This window comes from Sinocyclocheilus anshuiensis, unplaced genomic scaffold, assembly GCF_001515605.1.
Source record: "Sinocyclocheilus anshuiensis isolate Anshui unplaced genomic scaffold, SAMN03320099.WGS_v1.1 scaffold997, whole genome shotgun sequence".
NCBI classification, from domain to species: Eukaryota; Metazoa; Chordata; class Actinopteri; order Cypriniformes; family Cyprinidae; genus Sinocyclocheilus; species Sinocyclocheilus anshuiensis.
The window spans coordinates 1,594,162-1,604,252 of record NW_015555715.1 but is presented as its reverse complement, the minus strand read 5'-3'; the positions used below and the strand labels follow the sequence as shown (position 1 = coordinate 1,604,252).

The window sequence follows — 10,091 nt, the reverse complement described above, 5'->3', positions numbered from 1 at the left end:
GAGAGAGAGAGAGAGAGAGACAGAGAGAGAGAGAGGGAATGGAGGGGGAAAGGGAGGACCAACACACAAAGCAGCTCTCACTTTGAGGGAACACGTGTAGTCTGATTTGTGCAAACACACAGAGACACACATAAGTGCGCACACGCTCTCCTCTGATATAGGTGCCGCAAACGCATGCAAAGCAAATTCAGTTCAAGGCGCGTGTGGCATGCTGCCGATTACCACAGACAGTAATTTCAGCTTGTCTTGCGATTTGTAAAAACAAAAAAGATGTGTTTACAGTGGAGATCTATGAGACAATATGGGGTATGCCGACGCATGTAGGCTACACTTTTCCACTGAGATCAACCAGGGATCGGCAAATCTCTCTCAGGTCTGTGTTTCTGCTGACTTGACAGTTGAACAATGATATAACTGATTACGTTAAAAGATGTCCACAAATAAACTTCATAAAGTCTTTGTTTATGAGCCATACAAATTTTCAAGAACACATTTTAACAAAAAAAGTAATTCAATTCAGTTGCATCAGTGTTACTTAAAAATGTATTTTACACACACACACGGAATAAAAAAAAAAAAAAAAATTAAATTAAATTAAATTAAATTAAATTAAAACCCAATAGGAATTTAGTGATTCCTATTTGAGATCAGTAGGTTTTAGGGGCCAGTGCGGAGCCAGTTTTTCCAGCTGAACAGGGACACAGGGAATGGTTCCAGATTGGCCCCCTGTTGGTGGAAAGGGGGCACCAAACTTCCACTGTAAGCGTGTAAGAGCATTTTTATTTGTTTCCCTAACCAAGTCAATATTATTTTTCATGGTAATAGAGCTTAATTTAATAAATCTTTTCTTCAACATACATAGAGATGTCCAGTCACATTTATTCATAAAATAATTTAAGCTAATGGCAATAAAACTCATTTAGGGTACTAATATCTGAGTTTGTCCTTGTCCAGCTTTTTTCTCAGCACAGCAAGATCAAGTTACAAACTACTCTTCTCTTTCTCTGTAGGATGAAGGGAAAGGGAAAATGATCTGCAACTTTAATAAGAGTCTTGGCCTCCCTGGATTCAGCTGCCGTCGTGACGACAGGCAGGAGCTGGGGGGTCTTCGGTTGGCCCGGACAGACATACAGACGGATGGATGGAAGGATGGATAAGTGGAAAAGGGATATGTATTCATAGCATGAAGTGCTCTGGGCGAGTATGTGTTTAGTGGAAGAATGAAGGGGGTGACTGCTCTCTCAAGGGACCGAACCACCCCGAGGCCCCGTCACATACCCCCGTTACACTTCAACTGCTTGCCAGACACACAACTCCCCACCTACCCTGCCAACAGAGAAGAGGGCACACCGCTCTGTGTGTATGAGTGTCTATAGAAGTAAATGAGTTAGTGTGCATTGAATGCTACACTGTTAAAAGAGAAAGAACAAATGGGATACTATTATCATGAGAGAAACGCAGGAGAAAAATCTGCAGATTTTAGCAGATTTGCCACTGTCATCATTCACAAAATTGTTTTAATTTTTAAAATATTTTTTAAAATATTTATTAACAATACTAGTTTTATTAAATATAAAACTGCAAATGCATGTAATAAATATATAAAAATAAGTGCATAAAAACTCAAGTATCTGACAGGTGGAGAGCCCGCCCCCCCAGCTGACTGACAGCTCTCTCGTTTACCCACACGGCTGCCTGCTTCACTCAACCATTCTGTGGCTTACTCCCTATAGTCTTTCAGTATTTCTCGTCCGTTCTCCTAAGGCAACACAAATCCCAACCTTTAGTTTCTATACAGATCAAAATATGAACCGACTGAGTGAGAAATGGGTCAAAGGATGTCATCCAATGAATTTTAATTTCAGGCTATAAGAGCTCAGCTGCCATGCAGCGGTCACCTCTGTGTGCGTATGTGTATCTGTGCCTCCTGCTCATCCCCTGTCCTGCCACATGAGTTTAGGAAGCTTGCAGGGTGGTCAACACTGCTATATGCAACACATTTTGAAGGTGGACCAATAAAAACTACGCATATAACCAAAATGAGGCTGAGGGGACACCTGAACGGGCCTACTGGTCCACACACTGTGCTGTAGAGTCTAAACTGGGCCTCTTTCTTCGACTGAGCCAAACCCAGGAGGCTATAGGGCCTTCTGTTCCAGACTAGAGAGGGAGGGGTCAGCTGCACAACGCCACAGGGGACATGAGGAAAGGGGGCGAGAGGGAGAAAGAGAGAGCGAGAGCGAGGTGAGTGTTGTTAACAGCCAGGGCCCAACCTTGGCCGGTTGCAGGGCAGTGGAGCGGAGCAGCGTGGTGAATGTTCTCCATTTGATCTGAGGTTTTTTCCAAGCGCTCCTCAGGGAGCCAGTGTTCCAGATTCCTCCTCCAGTAGAGCCTCCCCTCAGAATCAGCCCACAGTACGACACTCACACACACACTCACGTTTCACCCACACACATTCACATACTTGTGCACACAAACACTAACCCACACTCATGACCCGATATATTCACACACAGACAAATATAAACATACACGAGACGATATAATGTCGTACAATTGCCAGCAAAGTGCACACAAACACACTCACACTGCAATCCTGTAAACAGACATGTTATCGGCACGTAGGGTCATTTACACTACTGTTCAAAGGTTGGGGTTAGTAAAATTGTTTACAAAATTGCTAAGATAATTTTTTGAGCACCAAACCAGCATATAATGTCATACCATGCCAACCCCTCAGAGGACCTCAGATGATGCCAACCCTGAAACAACTTACAGAACTACCACATTTTGCTATAAGTTTGATTGCATCATATAATAATTGCTGTTAATAGTGTTCACCGTCTGTTTGATTACATTTTTAGTTGATTTTTCTGTACATTTCTGCCATATGTATGGTTGCCGCTCATTCGTCGGATCCGCCGGGCGCGCCGTTCTCGACCCCGCCGCCTCAGCTCACACTAGCCCGGCCTCAGCTCACTCTAGCCCGCTAAGCCGGGGCTTCCCCTCACTCTAGGCCGCTGTGTTTTTCATTGTGAAAGCAAAACTACTTTGTTTGTGTGTTTTTTGAACCTTAAACCGCATAAAAACATTTAATTACACCAAATACACAAAATAATGTTCTTTTTAGCAGCATCATATGACCCCTTTAAGTGTAATGATATTAAATTTACTAGTTTAAATATGAAATTGCAAATACATTTAATAAAAATTAAAACTAAATGCTTAAATACTAAATTAACTTCAAAAATTTAATTAAAAATGTTTTTGAATAATATAAAATATAAAAAATATACTATATTTAATAAAAAATTATTCAAATAATCATTTCAGCAAAAACTTTGTTACTAAAACCAACAAAGCAAAATGTTTGCAAGCTAAAAATATCAGAAAATATTATTGAAATATTGTTAGAATAAATCTGGAACATGTGAATATTTTGAATCTGAATCAAAAAGTGTGCTGACAATTTTGATGCTAACTGACATCACAACTTAGAGTAAGTCTCACTGTCAGGCCTGTGGCCTAGAGGTTAATGCACATGAGTCCGAGTTTGAATCCAGCTGGTGACATTTACTGACCCCATTTCCCCTTATTCTACCCATCATTTCCTGTCCTTTCCTGACTACACCTATAAATAAAAGTGGCAAAAAGGCCAAAAAAAGAGAAGCCATTCATCTTCCCACCCTCTCTTTCCTTCTCAGAACAGTGACAGAGAGAGTGTGAGCTGTGTAGAGCTATTTCTAATGACTGCAACCCCAGCCCCCCCCCCAACACCACCACCATTCGTTCTCTCTCTCTGAATTGAATTGAATATAAGAATCATTTCTGAAGGATCATGTGACACAGAAGACTGGAGTAATGGCTGCTGAAAATTATGCTTTGCAGTCACAGAAATAAGTTACATTAGTATATTAAAACAGAAAGGGTTACTAGAATTGCAACATTTCACAATTGTACTGTTTTTACCGTATTTTGGACCAAATTCAGACTGTAAAAACAATGATAACAAAAACTTAATTTCTAGAATTGGTTGCACCCTTTACATTATGCACAAATAAAACAAATATTTATTCAACACAAAAATACAAACGCTAATACAGTAACAACACATTAACTCATTCTTTAAAGGGGTCATATGATGATGCTAAAAAGAACATTATTAGATCTTCTTTATGCACCAAGAGCTTGTAACACTCCAAAGAGAAAGGAAAAATTGAAATCGCATCATATGACCCCTTTAAAAATTCCAAACGTCTGGGACCACTACTGAAAATGACATAATTTGGCACTTTTATAATTTAACACATTATATTATGATCATAACTTGAGTGTTGAAAATGTAACTAAAATAATTATTTGAACTTGATTAAGGTTACTTTAGCAGAATTGCATGAACTCCACAAGTTTGAGTTAAACCTGATGAAGCAGGAACATCTGACTGTCTGTACAAATAGTCACATGATCAGTGTCAGAACTCTGCCTATTTGAGATGATCTAGAAATAGTGCAGAATCTTTAAAAAAAAAAATGTCACGCTACATCATGTTTCTTTGTTTACTTTAGTCAAAATCCTAAAACTTGTCTATTTCTATTCTTAACAAAAATATTTTTTTATCCCAGATTTTCAATGTGACAGCAGGCTTTTGAACCCTGCTGTAAATCTTAAGCAGAAAGAGAAAGAGAGCGCAACAAGTTAAAGTGATATATAAGACAAAGTAGGAGGAGATGGAAATGCTAGGAGTCGAGTGTAATGGGGGAAGGCAGAGCCAAAGACATTTGGAGGGACGGAAAGGCAGACGTTCCTCGTCTCCAATATCGTCTCCTGTGGAACTCATATTAGCAGCGATCAATGGCAGTAAGGGAGAAGAAGAAAAAGAGAAGGATGGAGGGACAGGCAGGAAGACAATGACGGTAGAGACGGGTAGCGACCATATCAGAGGTTATATTATTGTCGAAAAACTAAACAAGAGGACAGTGCACAAATACAAGACAGACACACTCAAACACACATGCACGCACATGATGGGATTCCAGGTGTAATTCTATAGCCACGGTGTCTACTGTTAAGGGAATAGAAATTTCATTTCGTGGCATGGCATGACACGGCTGTGCTCGAGAATATTCCTGCTCTGACGGGCATGCGGTCATAATAATAACCGTAAATTGATAGAGTGGCTTTATGAGCCTTCTGCTGGTGTGCTGATATTGGCCAGGCTCTCCTTGGGGCCATGGGAACCATCCACTGTTCTCTACAACATGGCCTCCCTCTCACACACACACACACACACACACTCACTCACTCACTCACTCACTCATTCACTCACTCAAAATGGCGTGTGTTTGTCCCTAATCAGATTAAGTCACCGGCAGCATGCTACTCTTTTCCCCACTAGACCAGCTCCCAGGAGTGTATCAAGAACTTGAAATGGATTGCATGTGATTTTTTATTTACTGTTCTTACTATTATTATTATTATTATTTAAAATAATTAAAATGGGACATTCTAAATGTAATAATAATCTACATAATTTAATATTAATTTGATAGAATATTTTATTTAAAATAATAATAATGATTAGGCTATAATTATTAGTATTAGTATTATTATTACTACTACTTATAATAATAATAAATAGTAATAATAATCAGGGTTAATTGTTCAATCTTTAACAATCTTTGTTAACTGAAATAAAAATGTTAACTAACATAAAATAAATAAAACTAAAACTTAATTAAAACTAAACTTGAAATACAAACAAATGATACCTAAACAGTAATATTTTTTAAAAAGCACATAAAAATACTAAAACTTAAACAACTAAATATTAATAAAAACTATCACAGTATATAAATAATGCTAAAATGACACTCATAATTAAACAATATATAAATAACAATAATCATAATCATAAAAAGAGGAAGAAGGTTTATGATTGGTCTAATCCCCCAGACACAGCACCATATTATTTTGCAATCTCCAGATCGCACACTCCTGGGAACAACTGCATTTTGTCATTTCATTTCGCTTTTTATTTTTCCCGTCCACTACGCAACATGCAGCTCTCTGATGACTCCAAAACTGAGATTGCGTCTAAAATCCAGTGCCATGATTTCATTACTTTGTAAGTAGCCAAAATAAAGGAAGGCGATGGGGAAGAGGGTTGTGTCACGCCGAATTGTGTCCCCTCAGAAACGTGTGCTATGGTACGATGAGGCCGTGGATATTAACAATCTACTAGCATCATATTTTGTGACTTTGAGAATTTTATACAGCTGAAAAGATACTGCAAGATTGTTGAATAAATATACTGCATGCGACTGCTGGAGTGACATGCTCTCTCTCTCTATATATCTACCGCTCCCCCTCTTCTCCTCAGTTTTTATGCTCGTTAAGGAGAGGCCCTTGATTAATCTGCTAGGAAGCAGATGCCCCTGCAGGGCCGCTTTCAGCGTTTCATTAATTACTGCGATTGTAATAACGGCTATTGTGTGCATGTACTGCGTGTTAGCTTTAAAACACCACTCTCCTGAGGGAGCATACTGACTCCAAAACAGCCAACGGCCTCTGAGTAACCCCACCACTGCGAAAACTATACCAACTTCTGCTTCTTGCCAATATGATTTCCTCAGAAATAAGAAATTAAAGCCATGTAGAATTTCTGTGGCAATAGCATAACAACACGAAATTGCAAAAAACAATGACTGTTTTCAAGTAGGTTTACCAAAGACTCCACCGTTGTACAGATAAAAATGTAGTCTCACCCATAAATGTAATGCCACATTATTAGTATCTTTGATTAGTTGCATGATTATTTTAGGTAAAAAAGGTTGTCTTAAGCACTGTGGCAACAGTCATTCATTTACAAGTCTAATTCAAAATCTTTAAAGTGGCAGTCTACAAAAGTCAACATATAAGTGGCACATTAAATTGTGATAGGAGAACACAGGAGGATACAAAAAAATATACACTTCTCCTTTAAAGACAATGGAGAAACACAACACACACACACGCACAAACCTGCTGGGCAGTGGTTGGTACGGTGCTCGGTCAGGTCTGCCAGGCACTCAAAGTCCTGTTGGCAGTTGTCACAGGTGAAGATGGAGTCGTCATCTAAATCCTCCTCTCCCACCCTCTCGTCATGACTGGTCACACTCTGTTCTCCGTCCTCACCTGCTACCCGGCTCTCCTTTCTATCAGAGTCTCGATCTGATACTGCTGCATCTATGTATATACACACACATACACCACAGAGAGAAAGGGGCCAGACATAAGGTTAAGGGATTGCTATTGACAGGTGAATCAGACTTTAATAATTATTTCTGGCCTGTTATGTGTTGTACTTCATATAGGCCTATGTGCTGATGCAGAGCTTTTGCAAATGTCACAGGCAGCAAAACGTACTGTACTTGTCAAAACGTAAATCAATAAAAGAATAATAAATACAAGCAGGTTGTATCCGGTGTTGGGGAAGCTATTTTGAGACTGTAGGTTGCCAAGGTAGAACTTATGAACTAAAGTCGGTAAACTAGTCAAGTTACTTTTTTGAAAAAGAAATATTCATATACATATTCACATACATTCACATTCACACTCACACACACACACACACACACACATACATACATATATATATATATATAATGTTATAAAAGCTTTATTTTCTAGTATATTGAGGATTGAATAAACCGACTGTAATGCTGTCAAAATTGAACTAATAAAATTACACAACATAACTAATAAAAATCGAAATCAAAATATGACTAAAACCAGAAATATATAAAAAAAAGTCAAAAATAGTGTTGAAGAGCAGCATTTAACTTAATATTGCATAAAATGCTATTTATAGTACAAAAATGGCAATTCAAATTAGCAGGAATTCAAATCAGTGAATCATTTTATAATTCAGTTAATAATCCAAATGAATGATTCACTAAATTGAATCAAACCTCCCAATTGCTACATGAAAAATATGCAGAGAGAGAGAGAGAAAGAGGAGCATTTAAGATAAACCAATTCACTATAATGAATCATACATTCCAATTAGGGCTGTGCGATATTGAAGAAAAATGCGATATGCGATACCTTGTTAAAAAATGCTATATTCGATATGCGATACGATATTGCTTAAAGTGTGTAAAATCAATTTAAATTATATTTAAAAATATTTAAAAATGAAAATTATATAACCAATTTGTTTCACATTCTTTCTTGGAAAAGAAAGAATCACTACAACTTCTGAAAGTGACCAGCAGTGTTTTAGCATTACATAAAAAGTAATGTCACAAATCAGAAAATGTCATTTTAACATCAGTGTGAACATACAAACAAAAAAAATTAATGACACTAATTTTATATCATTGTAACTTTGCTTTCCATACACTTTAAGTACTTCTTCATATACCACAGCAAAAACTATAGTCTGAGAAAGTTCAAACATGATTAAAGGGGTCATATGATGCGATTTCAATTTTTCCTTTCTCTTTGGAGTGTTACAAGCTCTTGGTGCATAAAGAAGATCTGTAAAGTTGCAAAGACTAAAGTCTCCCGACTGCACGGATCCAGTATAATGATACACATCCGATTTCTTTCTCAGCTGTTTACATTCATTTAAAACATAACAGACTGCGTTTACGAGAATGATCGTCGAGACGGGTACTATTGACAATTCTGTGTGTATGTGTCTGTTCAAATATGAGGAGATGTGAAAGACGAATCAACTCGGTGTTCGCGTGCCGTCTGAAACGCGTCTCTGTGTATGTGTGTGTGTGTTCGCTGCGCGAGATGCGGCTTGTGCGCGCGCTTCAGGTGTGAGAACTAAAACTTTGACCTTTTGCAACATTTTGATTTAAGTAGCCTATTATTAAAATTATTCAGATATCGCACACCCTTGCGATATGCATATTGCGATATTTACATTTGCGATATTTCGATCATTTCTATATATCGTGCAGCCCTAATTCCAATGCTGCATATGAGGTAAAGAATCGTTTATGAAGAACCAATTCACCTGAATCAATTCAACTTTCCAATGCTATATTTGAGTCACTAATTGCTAGAAAATGTACCACATCACTGGAATAGCCCCACTGTTAAAAATGACCTAAAAGAGATCACTTTTCTCAGCCTCTCAGCATAAATCCCAACCCTAAGTGTGTCTAGTCTCACTCAAAACTACATCAAAGCTCCCGTGAGCCACTAGACTGAAGTGTAAGAGAGGGGCCCGAGGCTTCGAGAGCCGCTTGAGCGCGAGCCACCCAGTCGCTCGTTGCACACAGTAAGGACCAGTGGAGAAATCTGCCACTGCAATCCTCCTTCCACCATTGTGGCTCCATTTTCACACCTTATTATCACATTAAAGGCTCTACGCTGAAAGGACTACACACGAGACTGGAAGAAGAGGGAGGAGAGAGCAAGATTGAGTGAGAGGGAGAGAGAGAGAGACAGAGGAAGAGAGACAAGACGGCGTACAAAATGTGGGGTGGTAAGAGATTTTGAGACAGAATGAGAGCAAAGAGAACCTGATAAGATTGATCCAAATTAAGACACAAAGGCCCCCGTCACACCTGCCATTAACATGCGTTTTGGTGATCAGATCACAATCGGATAGCACTTGACCACTTTAAAAGCCATGTGATTGCATTGTGCTTACCTTGACCACATATGGATGTGGTCAGATACATTATGACCACACTTGGTAAAAGTGTTAATGCTAATATATTCTGTTATCTGCATACAATACAAGTAATATATAACAAAATAATTCAAATTCACCCTATCTTATGATTGAATGCAAGTTCGCATTGAGATCTCCCTCCACCCAATCAACAACCGATGGACAGAACCAAATCCCCAAGATCAGTCGCTACTTCCATTTCATCACAACTTAAAGGGGTGGTTCACTGTTTTTTTTCTAGGCTTGATTGTGTTTATGGGGTGCAGTCCCATGTTAATGCTTTGTTTCAAAAAAAGAAAACGCATTATTTATTCCACACCGCTCTGTCCCTTCTCTGAGAAACGCACTGATCAATTTCCTGCTTTTATGAAGCCCCTCCCTCAGAAATAGGCAATGGGCTCTGATTGGTTAGCTA

General features: G+C 38.5%; 1 protein-coding gene across 1 annotated transcript in view; it reads right to left on the bottom strand.

Annotated features, from left to right (window-relative positions):
• LOC107672235 (zinc finger protein 423-like) overlaps positions 1-10,091 on the bottom strand; it is a 184,293-nt gene that overhangs the window by 123,824 nt on the left and 50,378 nt on the right. Inside the window, exon 3 of the mRNA XM_016465329.1 lies at positions 7,021-7,224. Within this exon, the coding sequence (XP_016320815.1) occupies positions 7,021-7,224 (204 nt within the window). The remainder of the gene's footprint in view (positions 1-7,020; positions 7,225-10,091) is intronic.